General features: G+C 28.9%; 1 protein-coding gene across 2 annotated transcripts in view; it reads left to right on the forward strand.

Annotated features, from left to right (window-relative positions):
* The window catches only part of Msr-110, a 49546-nt gene that overhangs the window by 13031 nt on the left and 10531 nt on the right, over nucleotides 1–25984 (forward strand). The window contains exons 2-3 of one of the 2 annotated variants that reach the window (XM_065505479.1): nucleotides 3940–3974; nucleotides 13134–13335. In XM_065505479.1, the coding sequence (XP_065361551.1) occupies nucleotides 3940–3974; nucleotides 13134–13335 (237 nt within the window). The remainder of the gene's footprint in view (nucleotides 1–3939; nucleotides 3975–13133; nucleotides 13336–25984) is intronic. The other variant, XM_065505480.1, reaches the window with a different exon arrangement.

Genomic DNA, 25984 nt, shown 5'->3' on the forward strand with positions numbered 1-25984 from the left:
CAAGGTACTCTTTATCTTAAAATATGTCCGATATTTTACAAACCTACTCACACTACGTCCCTAGCCAAGGTTCGAAAGAATTCATTTCTAATAAACTTCTCAAAATCAACTTAAATGTTATCTCTTACGAATCAATTTGTTGTATTAATTCCTTAGTACTTCAAACATATTAAATTCATGAATTCATTTCATTCAATTCATTCATAATAGAATTAATTCTTTATTGAGTCATTCAAGATTTCATTAATTCAATAAAAAAAAGTTCAAAAGAAATAATTTTCAACTCAATTTTCAAAATCAAAGGTTCTGGCCAAGGCGTGTTAATACGTCCAGGTTCTGGCTTTAATGAATAAGTTATTCAAAAATATGTATATATGTCCAAAAATATTCATATTATATTAATAATTTGAGAGAATTAATTTTCGAAATTCAAATTAAATTTTCTGTCTTAATCTTTCCATTAAAGAATTCATTACGAATTAATTCATAGGCTTAATTCCTTAGAACTTCAAACGTATTAAATTCATTCGTTTGAGAATATATTCTTTTCATTATTTATTGAATGAAGAACAAATATTTGCATTCAATATCAGCAATTAATTCCAAACCTACTCCAAGATTTGGAATTAATTGCTGACATTTTTCCTAATAGAATTAATTCAACGATAAATCAATTTTATTCAAATAAAAGCTTTTGAATGAAGCTAAATGAATTGCTGATATTTTTAATTATGAAGATTTTAAGGTATTAAGGTATTAAGCTCAAATTGAATTAATACGAAGCTCTGATCCTGATATATTGTCGATATTTTAAACGCCTTATTACACTATGTTCAGACTATCTATCGAGCACAAGACCAGAAATTACGTACATAAGTTTGTTTATGATATTCTGTGTGGGGAAAACGTGTCGATGTTCATGTCCACTCAAGGCGAATTCACACAAGGTGGAGTCAGTCAAACAGCTGATTACTTTTTATTCGCTTGTTTGGTTCTAGCGTCTGTCAAAGTTTGTTTTTATATTTCAATATCTGAATTAAGATCTAATTGAATTAATAAGAAACTATGATGAACTATGTTCAGATTATCTATCGTTTTTGTGAGCACAAAACAAATCGTCGGCAGAATTAGGGACACCAGTTTGTTCATAATCTTCTGTGTGGGGAAAACGTGTCGATGTTCATGTCCACTCAAGGCGAATTCATACAAGGTGGAGTCAGTCAAACAGCAGATTACTTTTTCGCTTGTTTGGTTCTAGCGTCTGTCAAAGCTTGTTTTTATAATTCAATATCTTACATATTCTTTGTTTATTAACAAAATATTTATTTTTTACATAAATAAGTTAAGCCTCCACTATATTAAGTTTTAATAAACATTTTTTTTAATTTTTGTTTTTTGGCATTTGGTAAGACGTATTGTTGTTTTTGTAGAACTGCGGAAACCTTGTATGAATTTCTAAATAAATTCATGAGCAGAAAAGAAATTATTTGCTGAGTGAACAAATTGATAGCTCGTCTAGACAGGTGACATTTCTCTTTGTAATATTTTAAAATGTCAGACTTTTTGTGTGAAAATGACATTTGAGGGCTGACAAAAATGTGTAAACAAATATTCTGATAATATTGTTCAAACAATAACATAACATCGACAAGAGTTGTCCACACGAGACAAAAAAAACATGAACTTATCATCGTTAATAGTTATCCACACGAGACAATTTCAGGAGGGGACAAATTGATGGCCCTTCAAGACGGGGGTTAATATTATTATCAAAGTGGAGTTGTCAGCAATTTTAATGGTATCACTGCCAACTATTGTCATTAAAGATACGTTTAGATTATTTAACAAATCCTGACAAGCGGCGTCTCATTGCGAATCAATTTCAATATGTATTTCTGTCTTGACAATGTAGACAATTTGTCAGCCTAATGACAAACGTGTCATTTCATTTTTCAAAAAATCTTGTCTAAGTGATGATTAGAAACGTACATTTTGTATAAATAAATTCCAAAACAAATTCCTTTGCGTAAATTGTGATTTATAATAAAACGTGATAATGAAATACAATTATAATGGAAAGAAAAAAAATTCATTAATAAACACATTTTCTACAATTTACTAGAGGTGTATGAAAAAATATAGTATATGAGTTTGTTGTTCCGTTAGTATCACTTATAAATATTCATTTAAAAACCCTTCAAATGTCTAAGTAATACAGTAATAAAGTAGACGTCAAAAATACAAAGACAAAATGAAGGAAATTCTGTCAAAATATATTTTACTGCCCTAAGCTTTTGGTCACAGATTATTAGAGATATAGAACAAATGACAGTTGTCACAAAAGTAATTTCGAACCGTATGGTTATTTTGACGTTCTACAATCACTTTTCAATAGTTGCGGTTTGCAGAGCGAGACAAATTACAATTTTCATTAGGCAATGAGTGGGATATCCAAACCACAACCATTTTGACATTATCTTTGGTTCGTTTTCTATTGCCATATTATTGAAACCAGCTGATTCACATCTGTATAATTTGTGCTTTTGGGTATTGAAAATCAAACAAATTGGGTTTGCAAATAAGGCTAAAACTCAATCTCCAAAAAATTTTCTGAAAAGTTTACTAAAAATTATTTTAATTGTTGTTGTATTTGTGTATGTGTATGTGAAGAGGTATCAATGTTGTGACTAGAGTAATTAATCTTTATAATTCGTATTATAAAATTAGTTTATTTATTTAAAACAAAAATTATCTCAATACCTTTAATTGCTGTTTGTGATTTATGTGTTTAACATTATAAAAAGCTTTTAATTTTATTTATTTTGTCAGGTTTTAATATCTCAAAACTAATAATTAAAAATCTAAATATTATTTTAATGGCGCATTTAAAGATACCGGAACTGATGACATTTAAACACCATAATCGAATTTTTAACCACGCTTTTATAATAAAACACTATTGTTATTATTATAATTTTTTTTCGAAATTTATATTCAATATATTGCTGATCAAGATATAACTGAAATAAGTTATAAACGCCGGCTTTTGAATCAATAATAATTTAGTTGCTGTTCCTTAGGCAACAACAAATGTTAAACATATGCAAGACAGCAGCTTTTTTTTTGAAATGTGATAAGAATTTTTTAATTAGTTATGTCTAGAAATTGTTTTTAAATTAATTATGAGTAATTGTAAGCGTAAGCTATTTATAGTTTAAACAGTGTGACAAATAATTTCACATACCTACATAGTTTTTTTTATTAATTTCTAAAGGTCTAATACAAATGGATGATTTAGAATCGTTTTTATAGTATCGAAATTTCGTAATTGTAGCAAGCAAAAAAAAAACTTCTCCTGTAAAGTTAGGACTCGATATAATAGTTAAATTATATTATTAGTTTAAAGAAAATATGAAATTTATTTCTCGAAAGTATTGCCGAAAGACTTGTCATTCTAGAATTTGCTTTCTAAGCCAATTCTAATTATTTTACTTTTCTAGCTATATTATTAGTTTAAATGGTTTTCATATACTTAGCTAATTTATTTTTTTAAAAATCCAGCATATTCATTTGATTATTTTGAGTTATTTTTCTTAATCTTCTGTTTTTTTTCTGTTAACTATATTTTGTTTTTATTTTTTTTTTCTTCTATATTTTATGTGTCGGTTCATGTTATGTTATCAACCTCCACCCCATAATTCCAACAAAAATTCCCTTCATAACTTTCAAATAAAAAAAAAACCAACACCTCCACCAACCACCACCAACGAAACATGATGGGTTAAATGGATTCAAAAATAAATACAAAAATACCATTAAATGAATATAAAAAAAAAACATAAATAAAATAAATGTATAAATCCCCTTCACTCACATGATAAATGTCTGAACAACCAACAACAAATAATTTTGAAAATTAAAAAAAAAACAAAACTGCAGCTGGGATTTTTTAACTATAATCCACAACAACAACAGGTTTGTTGCTTAAGTCTTTTGTTTCTTCTTCTTCTCTCTCTCTCAACTACTTCTCTGCTCTACCACTTTGAACTACTTACTACACATAACCATTCAAACTAAAAACTACTTACTTCAGCTACAGCTACATGTACATTTAACTACATTTTTTTGTAATTTTTTGCATTTTTACTTATTTCTATTATTTCGAATTAAGAAATGCCAAGCACTCATTAGTTTTGCACTAAAACTAAAATTTGTTTTAAGAAAAAATCTCACAACACACTTTCGCAATTGCACCTTTATATGTACTTATTTCAATATATTTTTATTTGTATTATATTGTAGTTATAAAACATAATTAAAATGTCATTGTTTTTTTTATTTTATTAATGTGTAATATAAGCCAAATAATATAGTTTCATTAGTTGCTTACATTTTGCATTTTTGTTAATTTTCTTCATCTTTAAATAAAACAATTGTTTTTCATAGTTTACTTAGTTTTCAGCCAAATTATGAAAATATCATAATAAGTAATAAAAAAAATTACGTTAATGATGAGAAAGGTGATATAAAAAAGACATTCACTTTTGCCTAAAACTTAAATATACATGAAGATGTCATTATTAGTAATAAATGTAGCAACTTTTAATAGCTACCCAAATATACAAATTATTCAAATTGTAGACAAGGCGGATTTAATTAAGTATGATGTCTTAATGTAAATTCATATAACACTTCACACCTTTACTTTACTTTTTTATATCTTTTTGGCAAGTAGTTACTTTGGCATTTCACTCACTACCAATTACAGCAACGAAAGAGTAAATTTTAAAATTCAAATTAAATTCTTTCTCTTAATCATTGCATTAAATAATAATTACAAATTAATTTAATTGAATGAATAAAATTCATTTAATTGAATATTTTATGCATCTTAGGATATATAGATAAGATTCAATTGACACTTCATTGGCCCCATGTAATGTAGAGTGTAGATAGTTTACAATTTTTAGTATTTCACTTTCGGTAGTAATACTCAATTGTCTCATCATATGTAAGTTATTTTTTCTGACATAAATTATACCTTTATTCTGCCTTTTACCCTTGTTTATGTTCTTTTCTGAAAAAATGTAGTTTGGTAAGCGTTCTTTTCAAATAATGTTGCCCTAAAAACCTGAAAATGTGCTACACGTTTCACCCTCAATTTTATCAAAGGGTTAAAGCTGGGTTAGCCGAACGTTGATGGAATATAATCGTAATTTTTACTTTACGTAAGGCAATTACATTTTATCAGTATAACTGCTCTAATTACTTGATACATAACAGAAACGATCAGCTGTTCCGTTCCGTTAAGGATACATTATACTACTGTCGGCTAATCCACCCTTTAGGAAGGCAGCACCAAGATGCATTTAATAAGGTGTCATCGGGAGCACAGCTAATTATAGAAATAGCAAGCGATAACGTCAAACTATACTTATAAAAAATATTCGCCGGCACGCATTTATGTCAAACTCCGTATAAAAAAAAAATTGTGAATTCGCCTGTATTTATTTCAATTCGCCACTGCTGTCACCAAGGCGTATTTAACAAGGTGACAGCAGTGGCGAATTGAAATAAATACAGGCGAATTCACTTATTTTTTATATATAGAGTTTGACATACGGGCGTACGTGCGAATATTTTTTATATATGTAGTTTGACATTTGTGCGTACTATTTCTATAATCAGCTGTGCTGCCGATGGCACCTTATTAAATGCACCTTGGCTGTCACCTTATTAAATAAGCCTTGGCCAGCACTTTTTCCATTAAACAGCTGTTCTTGTTATTGTTTTAGAAATTCGTTTGTGTTAATGAAATATTTTTTGAATAAAAGTGTTAAACTGGAAGCAAAAAATCCATAAAAAGTCCTTTATTATGTTTGCCTTTAGTATATTTTATGTATCCTGGGTAATCCAACGACCGGTCAATTGTCACTATAGAGTCCCTATGTAATCTAAAGTGTAGTTAGTTTTGTTTTTTTATATTTCACTTTGGCAAATATCGCTTTATCTGCAGGTTGCATTAATCAATACAAATCCTATAGCTTTGGGTCTATTGTAATTTTACTGACTCTTATTATATCACTTCGAATATTTTATTATATTTGCCTTTAGGATTTTTTATATATCTTGGGTAATCTAGCAAAGAGTCATTTGTCACTTTAGTGTCCCTAAGTATCTATAGTGTAGTCAGTTTAATATTTTTTTTATATTTTATTTTTTTTATTTATATTTATTATAATATTTGCCTTTGGTAACTATCTGCTCAATACTCTTATTTTAATTCGATTTAATTTTATAAGTAGTTTAAAATAATACAAAGGATTTTGCTAGCATTATGCTGATATACGATTGAGTTGAGTAATATCAACCATCTTTTAGTTGGAATGTTGAGGTCTATTAAGTAAGCATATAGGTAGCTAGTGAGGTAACTGATTCATTGTAGTAAATAAGTAGTAAATGCTTTTCCAAACGTTCACTACTTTGAACCAGCTACCACAATACATCTAGGAAAGCCATGTAGGGTTAATTGACTTCCTTGTATACAACAATAAATCATCACATTCATATAACACTTCACACATTTACCTCACTATCAGTCCTATATATGATCATTATGATCATTATCTTGCTTTTAAACCATTAATATTGCATTTATGTAAAATATTTTTTTATAATTTTTTTTCTCTTACCCAACAAATGTAAACATTTTTTACAAAACAGAATATGTTAATTACGTTTTAACCTTATATGGGAGTGCCTTTGGTAACCGCCAGTTACTGGCACACATGCTGCAACGTTAAGATCAAACATTAAACCCACATATTGTTAAACAATTTTATTTTGAAATACATATAGGTAATCAAGAAAGTTAGTTTTTGGTTTCAATCTTTAGTACAATAGTTGCTCTTATTTCCAAATACTTTGATTACCTTATAAAACTGAACAAGTGTTTAAGTATTGCACAGATTTTTAAGTAAAGTAGTTTCCTAACAAGTGTTAATTACAGAATAATATTAACAAATGTTCAATCATATCTATTATAGAGAATTTTATTAATGTTTGAATGAAACACAGATTTTTAATTAAAGTAGTTTTCTAAACAGTAGAAATTTTCAAAATGTTCCAAATCTATTATAGAGATATTTTTACAATCGTTTGAATGAAATACATATAAAATTTGTTCAACATTTTCTTTAACAGATTGAAATGAAAATTAATTTGAGCAAGTTTACATTATAAGATGGCGAATGCAAAGAAATATTTTACATTGCCAAAGTTTCATACTCACTTATTTACAAACTTACTAAATGTTCCTTCATCCCTTACTCTATGTCTATACTTGATAAATTTTTGTCATGACAAACGTCAAAATGGTTGACAAGATAAAAAATTATGAGGTTAGTCCCCATTTATTAGTACTATTGCTTCGTTATGACAGAATTGTTAGTACTTTTGCACAGACAATTTTGTATTTACAACAAACATCATTAATTGTTATGATAAATATTTGTCAAGTATAGACAAAGGTTAACAGATTAAACGCAAAACAAACACAAATTGAATGAAGAAAAAATATTTTCATTCTATTTGGATTAAATTTGATTTAACAAAAATTTAAACATTCAAAGATTGAATGAATTTAATTATGAAATAATTAATTTCATTTAATTTTTATTTTATTTAGGAACAATTTCTTGCCCACACATGATTTTGTCTCGTGTAGACAACTCTTCACGATGTTATGTTCTTGTTCAAACGACATTTTTATGAACATTTGTTCGCACATTAGTTCAAGGACGGTTATCAAAAATGCTGGGTCATTACAAATTGTAATATATTTTTTTAAATTAATCTCTAAAAACATTTTTACTTTCTTTGAAAGTTACACAAAATAAAATAAATTTAATAATAATAAAACATCAAAATCAAGCAACAGCAGATAAAAATTTTAAATAAACACTTACGATATATAGCTTCACTTCTAGACACTTTTTAAACACTTTTTAACAAAATCAACTTAAATTTACATTGTTGTCAAGATTTACTGACTTTTTATTAAAAAAAAAAGTAAAATAAATATTTAACAACACACAACTCTAGATAGGATTTATCTACCGAAAATATAAAATATAAAATTTTATTAACAACCTAAAAAAAATATTTCGCATTTCAGTTTTCGTAGCACTCCAAGCTGTCATAAAGTGCAAACAAATAAATTCATGTCATTTCGAATTTGGAAATGTTAAAGTTAAGGTTCAACCAAAATCTCTTTTTTCTTCATATGAATCACTATTGTTTGACTGTTGATTTATTTTTAACAAAAGATTGTCAACAAAATTCATGATTAAGAGAAAAAAAAAATTGCTCAAGTAAAAGTATTGTTTAAAGATGAATTTACGTGTACTTGGTGTATTTGTATCACTTTGTTTTTGTGTAGCTGGGGCTGGGAAGGCTTTACTTACACACGAAATTTCATCATGAAATTAACAAAAAGGGTATAAATTCGTTTATGTGACAAAGCAAAACTTTCTTTATTTATGGGTGAAAGTCTTAGAGATTTATTACTAGTGAATGGTTTTATTTGTTTTAACAAACATTATTTTGGTACTTTAAATGGTTACTGTAGTTATGGATAACAATTTGTAGGAAATCAGTTACGAGTTAGTCGATTTTAAGCTACAAATTATATTTGATTTAGCCGCTACTAACAAAAGACTAGATCATCTTAAGTCTACTCCAATTATCCGCCGAATGCATCTATGATTTACCGCCGACAATTCTATGTATATCGACTTCGTTCTCTGATTAGTGTGGTTGCCATGTTTCTTAGCTTTGTCTTCTTTTTCTTGCAATTGTCATTCATTAGAAACTAATATGTTTGTTTACAAACAAAAGGTTATCTACTCTCTATATAGACAGGGAGTAATAAATGAGGACTATACCTGATAATGGTTTATCTTGACAACCATTTTGACATTTATCATGACAAAAATGCATCAGGTATAGAGAAAGGGTTAAAAGTTTCAATAAACATAACTAAAATAATGTCATAATGTACCCACAATAATCCATCTTTAAATTGGACTTTAAACCCCGACTTTTTTATATATTGCATATCAAAAAAGGTCATTGTTTTAACAAAATAATTTAACATATTTTTCAGCATCTTTTATTACCTTTAAAATAATCAATATCTTAAACATTATAAAATCTGGTACGCAATAATTTAAAAAAACCTAAATTTATTTTATAAAAAATTTCCATTTAATGTCAGTTTTTTGTTTTTTGTTGTTTATAATTAAAATTAACAAAATTTTATAATTACTTTTCATTTCAACTCCCCCTTAGCCAACCTCTTATAAATTCAAGTTTAATTTAAAATATCAGCTGAAACTGATATTTGTAAAGTAATACAACAAGATTTAAAAAACAGACGTTGTTGAAAAAAAAAGAAAAAAAAATTTAAAACCTTTTCAAATTAATGGCGTCTGTTTGCTTGATTAATTTTTTTATTCAATACTTTTTTTTATTTTGTTTATTTTTTTTTCTTTTGAGCTCTTCAAATTGCTTAAGTCTTAATTGAATTTGCAAATATTAAGCTGTTTTTTTTTATTATTATTAAATATATATTTGAAAAAAAGTTACACTTGATTGCTAGTTTAGCAAATTCAATAAATATTGTTATTGTGAATTTTTTTTATTTTTTTAAGTTAATTTTAGAGTGAGTGTGTGATTTCTAGAAGCTTGAAAAACGTGTAGAAGATAGTAGAGAGCAAAAAAAAACAAGAAACCAATAAATTGCGCAGCAAAATAATAAAGAAAACAGAAATATGGAGAAAAAAACTTATTTCAAATTTGTTAAGCTTAAATTATTATGACACAAATGTTTCAATATTTTAGTATTTCTATATTATATGTAGTGCGAGTATTTTTATAGTTAATAGTTGTTAAATTCAAATTGTTGGCTTTTTCCATAAACTTACATCATTTTCATAATAATGAGAAACATAAATATTTGTTATTTCTTCACAATATTCACAATAATAATGTCTATGCTAAATTACTTTAGTAATGGCGCAATATTAGAAATACCTAAAGTATAAACTTCAACAAATTCCAAACATTTACAAATACATTTTGAAATTTCTTATTTGAAAAATTTACAAAAAAATTTTCAACATTCGAGAATAGTTTTACAAACTTGAGTGGAATATATACTCAATTTTAGAAATACTTTTATTCTCAAATGTCGATTTCAAATAAAATATATCTGTGAAATAGAAATTATGTTTCATTATTTTAAATTTTATGTATGTATGTCCTTTATATCATCTTAATGTTTGAGAATGATTTGAGAAATTACAATTTTTCAAACTTTTTTCTCAACTCAAAAGTAATTTTATTTTAGGTTTAAATATGGTTTTACAATAACATTTGATATCAAATGGAGAAATTACCATTTTTCTAAAATTATCAAACCTCAAATCAACCCCAAATTTAGTTTTGAGAAAACATTTGATATTGAATTCCTACAAATCAATCAATCAACCTCAAATTCAATTTAAATATGAAATTCACAGGGGTTTGAATTGGGTTTGAGAAACCTTTGAGAATTACATTTAATATCCATGGAGAATATAAGCTTTGTTGATATAATTTAAAAATAAAATCTATATAAACAGTCTTTCTTTGCCATAAAACCAATTTGTTAATTTTAGGTTTGAATATGATTTGAGAATTCATAATGTTTCAAACTTTTTTCTCAACTAAAATTTAATTCTAGGTTTGAAAATGATTTGACAATAACATTTGAAATGTAGAAAATATAATTTTTCTAATATTATCAAACCTCAAATCAACCTTAAATTCAGGTTTGAAAAACCTTTGAGAATTGTTGATTTAAATTTAAAACAAAAAAGTATATAAACTGACTGTCTTTGAACAGTCATTTGAGACGAATAAAACCTATTTGGTCACTTGAGTTTTGAGAAAAATGATGATTTCTCAAATCTTCAAATCAACCTCAGGTTTTAGAAACCTTGGAGAATTGCTGATTTAAATTTAATTTATATAAACTGACTTTCTTTGAATAGCCATTTGAGACGAATAAAACCTATTTGGTCACTTGAGGTTTGAAAATGATTTGGGAAATCATAATTTTTCAAACTTTTTTTCTCAACTAAAATGTAATTCTAGGTTTGAAAATGATTTGACAATAACATTTGCTATCAAATGGTGAAAATACCATTTTTCTGAAATTATGAAATCTCAAATTCAGGTTTGAGAAAACTTTGAGAATTGTTGATTTAAATTTAAAACAAAAAAGTATTGTATATAACCTAACTTTCTTTGAATAACCATGAGGTTTGAAAATGATTTGAAAAAAATCATAATTTTTCAAACTTTTTTTCTCAACAAAAATGTAATTTTAGGTTTGAAAATGATTTCACAGAAACATTTGATACAAGAAATGAAGAAAATACAATATTTCAAATAATATCAAACCTTAAATTCAGGCTAAAACTTTTTTCTCAACTACAATGTAATTTTAGGTTTGAAAATGATTTGACAATAACATTTGAAATGGAGAAAATACGATTTTTCTCAAATTCAGTTTTGAGAAACCTTTGAGAATTGCTTTAGATGGTAAATTGCTACAAATCAATTAAACTCAAATCAACCTCAAATTCAATTTAAATATGAAATTCTCAGGGGTTTGAATTGGGTTTGAGAAACCTTTGATAATTAATTGATTTAAATTTAATTTATGTAAACTAGGGTTTTTATCCCGGGAATTCCCGGTACAAATTTCCCGGGAATTTTTCACTACCCGATTCCCGGGATTTTTAGTCGGGAATCCCGGGAATTAAAAACTGATGAACAAGTTAGAATACTATTTTTTTTCACCAAAAAAACAGTAAAAAGTTTTTTTCAGTTTTTTGCTTATATCTCGGCAATAATAGACCTCTTATTATTATTTATTTGGGGTTTTTCGTATGAAAATTTAAAAAGTGAATTCATTATTTATAGATTTTATTTCCTAATTGAATCATTCTAATTTCTTTAAAATTCTTCTTCAAATCCTTAACAAAATAGCTTCACAAATTTATTAAATCATTAAATTTTTCTTCAATTTTTCTTCAAATCTAGTACAAAAACTCTTAAGACAATTTTTTCAATTAATTTTGTAAATGATTTAATTTAACAAAAATTTAATCATTCAAAGTTTAAATAAATTCTGTTATTAATTAACTTTAAAATTAATTCAGTTTAAACAAAGGCTATGAAATGAATCTAAAAAATTCAATATTATGAATGGATTTATGGAATGAAAGGCTGACATTCTTTAATTACGGATTAAGATTTTAGTGAATTAAGCCGGGTACCCGAGAATGTAGAAAAAAATTTCCCGATTCTCGGGTATCAAAAAAGATCGGGAAATTAAAAACCATTATGTAAACTGACTTACTTTGAATAGCCATTTGATACGAATTCGGTCACTTGAATTTTGAAAATGATTTGAGATCGAGACATTTTTCAAACTTTTATCACGATTTGGAAAAAATTAATAAAATCATTGAGTATTTACGAAAAACTTAAAATAACTCGTTCTTAAATCCAAGTGTTAGAAATCGACACTTATTTTCTGAACTTTTGAAACCCTATTTTATGTAATAGGAAGCTTTTGATGATAATTATTTTTTGATTTGGCGAATTGTCCAAAAAAACTATGATAAAGTTCGGGAACTAATATTGTAAGATAGTCATAAGAATTGTAGTGGAATTGAAGCATGATTTATATCCGAAATATTTTGATTCAAAAGTATTTAGCACTTGTCATTTAAAATTGTAATTAGTAATTAGTAATATTTATATCTAATTTTCTCATGATCACTTTTTAAAAAACGATCACCAAAAGTTGAAATAACGCCAAAATGTGCACATTTTATCAATTAACACTTTTACAAACCTATTAGTATTGAAAATTAGTCATAGTTTTGTAGAATTTCTATAATATTTATCACCTTCATCTCTAATTAGCAAACACTCTATCTATTATACAGCTAGAAAATTGTATTTTCCCACAATTTTATCATAAAATTTATTTCAATTCTCTATTATTTCCCTTTACAGGCCTACAAACGTCAATCCAATTCCGTGAAAATTGCCAAAATTACCGCATTCACTATAATTGTGTGCTCATTTATCTTGGGTTCCTTCATTTTGGCCTCTTCGTATTTGCAAGCCAAGGCTTCGTGCGATCAAGTGCAGGCACTTGATTCGGTTTTGGAAAAAGAATTGATGTTGGAAACCTTGCAACAAGTCAATAAGGTAAGTTTATTAAACTATGTATTGAACAATTTTTGTAATTTAAAGGTCTTGGTCAGTAGTCGTAATTAAAATTTAATTGTGATAATTAAATTTGTAAATTTTCACACAAATACTTAAATAAATAAATTGTATTGGCCAATTTATAACTACTTAAATAAATAATGGAAAATTCAAATTCAAACATGTATGTATGTATGTACCTAGTACCGACTAGCACCTACTTTATAAATTTGAAAAATAAAACCTTGTTTGAAACTAAAACTTACTACTACTACTTAAATAAAACTACAAATAAAAATAATCATCAAGGTTCATCTTGGTTTTATTTTTTTTATTTTTGCAAATTATTTATACGAGAGAAAAAAAATTTAATTTAGCTTTTAAACAATAGTTTTAGACATGCAAAATAAAACCAATGGATGGATGGTTAGATACAATAACAATAAACTGCATGTACTTCCACATAAATTGCTAAATAATGGCTGTCTATTTGAAATCTAAAAAATCTTCCATATTTTTTTATTTTTTGCTGCCGGTCATTGCACACGCTATATTTTTTTAACATTTTCTATATTTAAAAACAAATTTCAAATATTTTGTTGTTTTTTTTCAAATAATTAGCAGATGTTTCTCGGTAATTAACGGATATTATTGGTCTATTGTATATTTTTGTTGAGTAAATGACATGAAATTAATTTCAAGCTTTATTAGTTTTATTTTATTTTTTTGTTTTAATTTTTGCAACAATTTACGTAAATTGTTAAAAATAATTTTAATGGAAACTTAGTACAACCCAATAGACCAGAAAATTATGTTGGACTTTTGATTTGTGTTAGTTTTCTGTTTTACTAAAGGGCTAATGACTTGAAATTTAATGCTTGATTGCTATTGGATTTAAAATAATTTAGGGATAATAATTAGCAAACATTTTTCAATATAGATTCATAATAAGCAACTTTAAAAAACACACACACATAAACTGCAAAGCGTTTTGATTGTCTACAGATACACCCAGAGTCTCTGGTGGGAATCGAACCCGCAACCCTCTATGACTTAAAAACGCTGGATTTTTTTTAAAATTTTTCGCTTTTATTTTGAAACATTTGTACAATATAAATTTATTCAAAGCATTGGCCATTGTTAGCTATGACATTTTCCCATCTTTCTGACAAAAAGATCATAATTTCTTTTGATGAAAGAACGAAACAAGCCAATTTCGGTTACTCTGTTCTAAAGTGAAGCATATCCCAGAGAAAGACTTCTGCATCGATCGAAACAAATAGTAGGGGGATGGGGCAAGGTCTGGACTACAAGACGGGTGAGGCAAAACTTCCCAAACACATCTTTCTAAGTTCTTTTTGACAGGTATTGCAACATATGGCACTGTTTCAAGTCTTGCCACATATTCTGGGCGTTTTTCCGCCAATGTTCGCTTCAAACGAATCAGTTGTGTTTGGTTTAGGTTCCCTGTGATGGTCTGGCCAGATTTCAGCAGCTCATAATATATAGGACACTTTGGCTCCCACCAAATACAGAGCATTATCTTAGCGCCGAGGGTATTTGGCTTTGGTGTCAATTCGGCTGTTTGGCCGGGCTTCACATACGATCTCTTACAATTCGGTTTATTCTAATGGAACCATTTTTCAACGCAAGTAATGATTCGTAGCAAAAATTATATTCTTTCGCACATTCAAAATCGTCTTTCAAGGTCTCGCGGATTTCAATCCTGCAGCTCGCAAACATTTTGAAATTGCTGCTTGAGTAGCTCCCAATGATTGTGGAAGCTGTTGTTGAGTTTGACAACAAGCTTCATTGTGTAATGCCTCCAAATCTTGGTCTTCAATTTTTTTGGCTGATCTGGACGATCTTTGTCTTCCGTGTCAAAATGGAATGGCGGCTAGTGGACGGACCACAATTTTGGTTGCCTCGGGACGCTTGCGATGGTGCCATGTCCAATTGTCTTCCAAAAATAAGCGACCATTTTCTTCGACGAGTTTCGTATCTTAAAAGATCCCCACATATGTATTTCAAACAATAATCGAAGCATTTTGTTCACTCCATAAAAGGGAACTCCATAAGATTTAAACAAATCAATCTATGCTTCTGGCCTTTGCAAAATTTCATCTCCCAAAATGTGTAGAAAACAGCACACAATTTGCTTCAAAGTACTTCATGTGAAATCAAATTTTGTTCACAAAGAAAACTGATTCCTAGTGAAAAAAGTCTTTTGTAGGCAATAGAATGATTGGATTGTAACTCTGGCTTCTTACGGCTCCATTATTTGAAATACAAAATACTGAACAATTTTATTGTTGAATCTTAATCATTATACTAACAACTTAATTGGGTTTCCCAAAGAAACTCGATTATTCTTGGCTCGTTTTGAGTGATTTATCCATTCGTTAGCTGTGAGATTTCAAGATAAAATGCATATGTGCAATATATGTCGTCTGTCGCAAGCTGAGAGACATCGATGAGAGTATTCGCATTATATTTCTTTGACAGACATTCAAATATTTTGTATGGCTTTTAATAAAATCCTCCACTGCAAATGCTTTAACTTCAAATACTCCAACCTCATCTCATTAGACTTCGAAAAATGTTGTCTTCGCTATTTGTTTTTGTTGGGCTGAAATAAATATATATTACAGAGTTCCAAATCAGGGCATGATCCATGAATTTGATGATTTGAACACACAAATTGTTTCAGCTGTCCTAGGAGAGCTGTCATTATATTCAGCTACTTATTGCTGCTTTAACTTATCTCTTTAAGAATTTCTGACCTTTCATTTATGCATTGCTATTTTGAGTTTAGCTAGTTTCAGCCGATCTGAAAAAGCTCGAATTGTACCTTGGATGAGCTTTTAGTTTACAGCTTTTAGAGCTCACTCCTTCAGTCGTCACTAAGAGAGAGACCTTGCACTGTCTTTGAGAAGGAGTATTTTATTGCTGTTTTATTTTATTTCTTTAGGAATTACTGCAAAATAAACCAGATGGTCCATTCTATTTATGCGTTTATGCTTTAAGTCAGACATCGGCAAAGAGCCACCTTAAGAGCTCTCTGGTTTTATTTTCTTTCACACGTACGTAATTGGCAAAAAAAATGACAAGAAATCATTCTTACAAACCTTTGTATCAGTGCACTGAATGCCAGAGAGCGGTACTCAAAAAACGCAAAGTGGTGTTAGTGTGCAAAGGCAATTTTACTCTCTGCCGATGTCTGCTTTAAGTGGTCTTAAACGTTCATGTTTCAATCGACCTAAGAGAGCTGAAATGGTAATAGTGGAGAGATTGTTTGACAGCTTGTTTCCTTCTTTCTGAAATATCCCTGCACATTCACATTGATTTTTATTCTTCGAGAGAACTTTCACATCGAAGAAATTTGTACATAAACTACTCTTGTTAAATTGTACATCTTTAAAAATTCCATGGACAATTACAGTTCGATTTCGTTATCTGTAAAGTCGACATAAAAAACGAAATGGCACGATTAACTAACCCTAAGCAGGGGGTTAGTTTACCTCATTTTGATTACAATTAGACTGTCTGTTAGATGCTCCAAAGCAGTCAACTCATTGGATTCACATACCGGTTACATAGTCAGTTACCTTACCAGTTAGCTGGTTACTTGATCAGCTACATAACTAGATATTTTAACATGTACGGGGCTAACTGAACTCAAAAAGACATCTCATAGACTGTCCAATAACCGATTGCTTGTAAACAAGGCACCATCTGACAACTCTCCTAACAACTTTCTAAAGTGCAGAACCAAATAAGCGTTTAAAGTAACTACATTCTAGATTACTTAGAGACACTTAAGCGACAATTGTCTTCACACTAGATTACCTGGGATATATAAAGTAACCAATTGTCATCTCTCTTCACTACAAAGAGCACAGACGTGCCGAATGACCCAAAATGTATAAATTGGAGTTAGCCTAGTGATTAGACATTAGTGACAATTACTGTCTTTAAGGAATCCATTGACTATTTGCTTAATTGCTTGGTAATGCCAATAAATACTTCAATGTTTAAGTCTCATGGCTCATAATCTTTCACTATCAGTTCTTGTATCGATTTCTTGTGGCAAAACAAAGAAGAAATTAATCAAATATGTCGGCAATCGAAAAATCTGTTAATATAATAAAATGTTTGGATTTTTTTGGAAGAAATTTATAAAAATTGTCCTGGAGCGAAGGATAAACAGGGACAACAATAAAAAAAATTATAGAATTTTCGGTTTTAGCAACTGAAATTCAATTGAAACCACATGAACAAGGTTAACTAAAACGAATTTGTATTTTAGAAAAATTGTTTTATGCTAAATTCCCAATTTTTAATTTGATAAATTCACTGAAATTTATTGTTGTGGGATAAGCTAGTTCCTATGCGCATTTCACTGGTTGCTTAGGCCAGATCATCAGGAAACCTTTTCCCAAAAGGCTTTAGAAAAACTAAAGATATTATATAAAATAAAACTATAGAGTGTTTGAGAATTACAGACACTCAAGCTTTATTTGTAAAAATATCAAAGCTTATTTGGTTGCAGGGAATAATATTTTGAGAATAATATTTTAATATTGGTTGCAGAGAATAATATTTTGTAACAAAAGCAAATTTGGTAGTGGAAACTAAAAGAACTGACAGATGTCGAACAATTCAGTTGAAATAATTATTCAATATGGTTCACAGAAACGAATGTAGGCTAAACAAACTAATATTTTGTTAAAGCAAGTGAAGCAACTAGTTATACAAACTAATTATCTCGCTTTACAACAAGTTCAATTGTGTCATAGGAAACTGTGTTCTCTGTTCAAGACTGGGAAACTTTCCCGAATAGTTTTACAGTATAAGAAAGAGTTGGAATTTGAATACTTTGTGTAACCAGGAATTATATTCTCCTCCAAAATTAATCAAACTATTTCAAAGCATCTGCAGAAGATGACACATACAATTTGAGAAAATAGTGTGGAAATTTTCCACAAACTTACTTACGAGTATTATATAAAAGTAAAAGTTTATAATTATATGTTAACAAACTCCCACGGATTATACCAATATACATACAAAGATGTTTATTGCTACAACTCATACAAATAACAAATATTTCATTAACCAAACAATTTTGGAAAAACGCAGATTCCATCATAAATCGAAATGAATATGTATGTATGTTGTATTTTTGGAGTATGTTGCAAATAGTAAAACACTTCAAAAACTATTGTAACAAAACAATGAAATCAATGAAGTAAATTTCCATAAATTATTTCCAACTGACTTAACAATAACAATAAGCAACAACTGCAAATGAATTAAACAGAAACAAATAAAAGAAATGTTAATATGAAAATGAAATAGATTGATACAGATTTGAAATGCATTGGCAAATGCCAACAAAATGCATTACAAAACAATAACAATAACCATTTTTTCCTTTTTTTTTGTCTGTTTTTTTGAATTGGGTTATTTATGCAAATTTTTTATTTTTTTTTTTGCGCAAACAAACATTTAAATATGGAGTTTATAAAGTAAATTGCATTAAAACAAACTACGTAAATTGAAAATAAAGTAAAACAATAACAATAACACCACAAAGTGAAAGCTGTATTTGTTATTAAACATTAAACAATGTTTTCACAAAATCTTAAGAAAATAAATAAAATAAAATTGTTATAAAAAAAATTACAAAAACTTATATACAATACATAAGACACTCGATACGATACGCTACGCTACAAATACATATAATAAATGCATCTCTGGCAAATGCCAAAGTTAAGCTTTAGCTTTAGCCAACATACTCTACAACAATCTCTTCTCTATATACGTCAAGTGGTTTAACAGCAGCCCATTATATAGAAAATTTAAAACAAAGATAAATTTTTATATACAATAAAACAGCTTAAATATTTTTTACAGCTGTAAGATGGCAAACATCCAAAATAAAAATAAAAAAAAACCACTGCAATTTCTTAAAATTTTTTATTTAGTTGGTGTCTTTTGGTGTACACTGGTGCATGGCACCAGTCATTTTGTTGATTATGCTTGTTTATTTTATAAACATACTGGTATTTGCCACATTTCTGTTGCTGCTGCAGCGGCTGTCGAGGATGAAGATGATGATGACGTTAATGTTAAACAAAAGCTTAAGTAAATCAAAAAAACCAGCTTAAAAAGCCATTTACTTTTAAATATAATAAACAACGAAAAATAAATACAATTTAATTTCAATTCACATACTCACACATACTCGTATAAACCCAGCAGTTTTAGGAGACAGTCCCGAACTAGTGATTTTATCCATTATTTAGGGTGACAACTCGCTAAATGACTAGATACTTAGCACTTGCATATCCTAAGAAGGGGGACAATTGACCGTTTTTATTTACAATGAGACTGTCTAATAGCTGGTCCAAAGTAGTCAACGCATTGGATTCATATACCGGTAACATAGCGTTAGTTACATTTCTAGCTACCAAACTGGTTACTTAATCAGCTACATAACAAGTTATTTTAACTTGCTAATTGACATTAAATAGTCAGCTAAAATGACATCATAGACAGTCTAATAAAGGATTGCAAACCCACCTTCGACAACTCTCCAATGGATTGCTTTCTAAAGTGCAGTAAAAATAAAGGTTTAAAGTGACTTCACCATAGGTTACTAAGAGACACTAAAGTGACTATTGACTTCACGCTATTTTACATGGGTTGCCAGTATACTTAACTAAAAATAAACTGAATGAGAATAATATCAACACAATTTGTATAAAACCAGTTTGTTCGAATTACTCACAAAACGTTTAAAGATACTTAAGTGACAATTTTGTCTTCACTCTCGATTACCTGGGATATATAAAGTAACCAATTGTCTTCTCTCTTCACTACAAAGAGCACATACGTGTCAAATGACCCAAAATATATAAATTGGAGTCAGCCAAGTCACAAAGTATACAGAGGCGTCACGAGACAGAAAATAATATAGTTCTGTATTTGTTTCATTTTTAGTAACTGACCTTTTCATTTTGTTTTAGTCTTAATTTTCTGCCGCAATAATTCAATTTCTTTCCGATTTAGTTTGATGCAATCATTTATTTTTGTAATATTTCACTTTTAATTGCCATTGTACATGTGGAGTTTTATTTTGCAAATGTAAAAAACAACCAAGAATTTTGTTTCATTTAAATTTACACGTAAACAATAAACACATTTTTATAATTTTCCATTTTCAAAAATTTTGTCACAGACTACGAAAAAATTGTCTTACAAATTTATTTGTTTGTTTTGTTCACATTTCTTTGTCTACCAAATTCGTGTTGTATATAGCGTTTTGCTTTAACACATCACTGATATTGTAGTACAAAATATATTGCTATCTTTTTTTATGAGAACTGCACTAACATCTGATTTGGCGTTTTTTAAACGTCAACTTTGACACTTCTGTATATTCTGTGGCCAAGTGATAGAACATTAGTGCAGTAATGTTCACGCCATACAACAATTGTTTGAAAAATTTACACACATTTGTTACGCTCTTTTAAAAACTTTTGTTCATTCATCGTTTAGCTCTCGATGAAAACACATGCGACGGACTATCGTCATTTTTTTCAGACATTTACTAAGCATTGTTGTTGGTTGTTTTTGGACGAAGCATAGCAAACACAAGCGTTTCAATTGCAATTGAACACATAATAACAAAGTCAAAATTAAATAGAATTTAGGCCGTATAATGCATATTTTTTCTTTTCCTTAAAATTTAAATTACATTCATTAAATAAATTGGTTATATGTGACAAAAATTCTAAATCTAAACTTTCATTATTTTGTTCTTATTTTAAATGTTTGACATTATGTTTGCTGGGTAGCTCTCTCACCAATACATCTTCATTTTTATTTTTGAACATCACTGCATTAGTGACAATTACTGTCTATAAGAAATACATTGACTACTTGCTTAACTGCTGGGAAGAGTTGGAGTACACACATATTTACATACATGTGTGAATGCTCTTACTTTGATATTCAAGTTTCTCTCTTAAATTGTTTGTTTTATTTGGGGTTTTTCAGATGACTAGAGCACAGTGGTTCGGGCAAATGATTTTGATTGTTAAAAGTTCATTCAAATTTAAGAAAAACATTTAATATAGCTGTTAACAATCTTAACCCTTTAATGCATATTGTTGCCAATTGTCTACATTCCAGTTCCACTTAATTTTAGACGAATATAAGCTTGATACTAATTCAGATTCTAATTCCGAAAAAATCAAATGGAGTACGAAAAGTTTCAGTTAAAGAAATTCTAAATCAAACTAAAGCTAAAGGAAATATAATAAATAAAAATCAACTAAAAATTTGATATTTTATAGAAAAATTAAAGTAAAAATCTTGCATTTAAGGGTTAAATCGCTTTAATCATCTTTAAAAAGGGTTTTTCAGTTAGAGTTTTTCTTTAGTTTTAAATTAAACTCTTAAAATATAATTGGGAGTCAGCATTGTTACCAGTATCTCTCGAATTATGTGAGTAATGTTGGCTTCCTAGAATTAAATCGTAGCTGGTTTATCGACGAATACGTTTTACTTCAATATAAATTTATTTAAAGTATTGGCCATTGTCAGCTATGACCTTTTCACATTTTGCTGGCAACATATTGTTACGAAATTGTACTTGAATTCAAATATAACGATTTTAACGGCTGATTTAAAAGTAGCATAATGCTTTCAAGTAACAGTGCTGTAAAACTGTAACATATCTGTGGGCATTGTTAAATAAAAGCTTTCAGTTGATTAGATTGTAAGTTGGCAACACTGTATTCGAGTTCGAATATTCAGTTAAAGAACATTGTAGAAAGTACACCACAGATGGCGTATGATCTAGAATATTCGAACTTTGACAGTTAAAGAGCTTTCTAGATGGTAATGCAGTGTTATAAACAGTGGCAGAGGTTGCAGTCGTGAGTGAGTTTATCAGAGACGCTTTTCGGATAAACATCATCTAAGTGCCTTAAAGTGTGTTGTGTTTTTAAAGTAAATTCGTGTACATTATAAATTGTGTCTGTAATTCTGAGAATTTATAAACGCGTATAAAAAAACATTGAGAGGCTATTTAATTCTGTTGTTGTTGAACATTTTAAAGAAATAAAGAGTTGTTACAATTTTCAAACTACTAAACGGCTTTTATTTGCAATCAAAAGTATCCGGTTTATTTAAAGGAAATAAACCAGCGTTTTGAAAAGGTTAAAACGTAACAATATATATAAAAATGAAATGGTCCATGTATGTAAAGTCATCACGTGAGAACGGCTGGAGCTATTTGGCTGATTTTCAGGACATGGTTTGTTAAGAAAAAAAATTAAAAAAGTCCGGGTAAAACTATGAATTTATTTTTTTGAGTCCAGCCAACAGTAATAAAAAATCTCCCTAAAGTATGTAGTACAAATTTAGATTTTTTATTTACAAATAAATAAGAACAGGCGTATGTGGGTTGGAGAAACTTGAAGAACTAACATTAGTAAATGCTACCGGGCGAAGCCGGGGCGGTCAACTAGTTTTAAATAGTTTTTAACAGGTATTGCAACATATGGCCGGGAGTAGTCATGATGGAATATTACGGCCTCATATTCTGGGCGTTTTTCGGCAAATATTCGAATCAGTTTCATTCGGTACAGGTTCCCTGCGATGGTCTGGCCAAATTTCTGCAGCTCATAATAGATGCTCCCACCAAATACAGAGAATTACCAAATACAGAGATATTTGGCTTCGGTGTCGATTCGGCTGGTTGGCCGAGCTTCATATACGATCTCCTATGCTTCGGGTTATTGCAATGGATCCTTTTTTCATAGCCAGTAATGATTTGGTGAAAAAATTAATTTCTTTTATAGCATTCAAGCTGCATTTTAGACATACGAAATCATCTTTCAAGGACTCTCAGCTTCAGTTCGTATGGTACCCTGCTTTTGGATGAATCCTGCTGCTCGCAAATGTTTCGAAATTGCGGCTTGAGTAGCAGCCAATGATTTTGCAAGTTCTTATTGAGTTTTACAACAATTATTGGTCTTTAAACATTTTTGGATGACCTGGGCGATCTTTGGCAAAATCACCACTTTTGAAGCGCACAAAGCATTTTCCGCACGTTGAAACCGATGGAACACATTCACCATAAGCTTCCGTGAACAATCGCAGCTGCACTTTTTTTAAATTAAAGAAGCAACGCAAAACTTCCCGCATATGACGCTTTGTTGGTACAAAAATATCCATAAATAACTGCGTAATTTAATTTAAATAATAAAATATAGTTTTATAGCGTTTGAGACAAATGTATGATAGATATCTAAACATCGTAAAAATGAAGCCATAAAACCACAGTTTACACTTTGTGATGAACAATAAATTGTCAGACTCTGTCATTGAGTCTCTGCCCAGCAGTTAAGCAAGTAGTTAATGTATCCCTTTTCACTAATCTCTAATCACTTAACTGACTCCAATTGATATATTTGTGGATCATTTGACACATATGTATGTGCTCTTTGTAGTGCAAATAGAAGACAATTGGTTACTTTATACATCCCAGGTAATCTAGTGTGAAGTTAGTTGTCTCTAAGTAGTCTGGAGTGTAGTCACTTTAAACGTTTATTTTGTACTGAACTTTTTTGTGAGTTTTTATACAAAGTGTGTTGATATAATTCATGTAACCTAGCGTGCAGTCATTTGTCACTTTAGTGTAGTCACTTTAAACGTTTTAGAAAGTAGTTATTTTACCAACCAGAAATAATGTTCTATGATATGTCTCTTTAACTGTCTATTTGAAGTCAATTAGCACCCATACATGTTAAATTAACTAGTTATGTAGTTGATCAATTAACCAGTTAGGTAGCTAGTAAGGTAACTGACTCTATGTAACCGGTATGTGAATCCAATAAGTTGACTGCACCAGCTAATTGCAATCAAAGAGGGTAAATTGACCACCTGCTTAGGACATGCAATTGTTAAAATAACTAGTAACGTAGCTAGTTATGTAACTAGTTGTCACTCAAAATGATAGGTAAAATCACTAGTTCGAGATAGTATCCTAGAACTGCTGGGTGTCTATATAGTATGACTTGTTCGATTGTTTGTCTATTAGATGAGTGACTCAAACATTAGCACCATTATACATAAATACATTAATACATATGTCAAACTATGTATATAAACATGTATATAAACATTTATGTATATTAAAGTACACTGAAAATGAATGTCTGTCAAATATGTTGAATGTTTTTTTTTTCTTATAAAATGTTATTTTGTTTTTTTAAAAGTTGTTTTGTTGTTGTGTTTTCAAAATTATGTAATAGTCAATATTGTATTTGTTTCTAACAAATTGTTAAATTTTGTTTTACATGCTTAATGACAAGTAAACAAAAAGCTACACGTTTGTTTCAAAATGTATATTTAATCATAAAAACATCTTTTTGTGTCCAAATTTTTCGGTATATTTCTTCTACATTCATTTTGTTATTTCCTTATATTTTTGGTTTTTTTCCTCTATCTATTACTTAATAGTAATTTAATGTGTGTTTTTTTTTTGTTTATTTTGCTACCTGTTTTGTTTTGTATTTTTTCTTTGATTTTTGTTATACTCCAAAAACTTTAAATGAAGGGGATTTTTAAGAAAGAATCATTAAATAACAAACAAAAATAAACAATTTAAAGATTTATTATAGAGATTTACGGAGCTGGCTAGAATTGTATGGAAGATTTTTATTTTAATTATAATTGGTGGTTGTAAAGTAGCAAAAAACTTGAAACGATTAAATTAATTTCAATCATAAAAATAATTAATTTCTTTTTTTTTTTGACACACAATTTGTGGCAAAATTTTATTTATATGCGCAGAATATTAATGGATTTTAGGTTTTGATTTTAATTGCACTTTGGGAAACACAAGTTTTAATTATTTAAGAGTTTTGCGGTTTCGTGAGACTTTTTTTAACAATGATTTTTAAAATAAAATACTTAAAGCAGCCTTATTTAAAAACTCAATAATTTGAAGATATTTAAAATGGCAAACATTTTTTCAATCTGGCTAAATTTGTTCTTCTTAGTAATGTACCCTTGCAAACCTTGCAAATGTAGCAAGTCTAGCAATAAAGACAAGGCCTTGTAAATATACAAGACAAACAGTTCAATGTTATACATTTTGAAGCTTTTTCTACGATAAAACAATTTAATGTTAGATGTTCAAACTCTGGCAAAAGGGTATTGTAAATTTGCAAGACAAACAATTGAGTGTTGTGAACAAATTTAGAAGCTTTTTATACGATTTGATAAAACAATTTAAAACTAGATAGTCGAAATGGAAAATACTGGCCAAATTTGCTCTTCACAGTAATATACCCCTGCAAATCTTGCAAATGTATTAAGTCAAGCAAGTAAATATATGCAACTGTGATTTACTACAATCTAGCAAATTTTTCCGAACTAGAAACCATTGCAAATGTAGTACTTACGTCTAGCAAAAACAACAAAATCTATGAAACTTTGATTTACTACACTCTAGCAAATTTACAAGACTGGAAACCATTGTAAACTAGCCTTGTAAATATGGAAGAAAAACAGCTGACAAAGTATAAAACAGCAAAATCTATGAAAATGTGATTTACTACAC

The sequence above is a fragment of the Calliphora vicina genome, chromosome 3, assembly GCF_958450345.1.
Source record: "Calliphora vicina chromosome 3, idCalVici1.1, whole genome shotgun sequence".
Classification (NCBI taxonomy): domain Eukaryota; kingdom Metazoa; phylum Arthropoda; class Insecta; order Diptera; family Calliphoridae; genus Calliphora; species Calliphora vicina.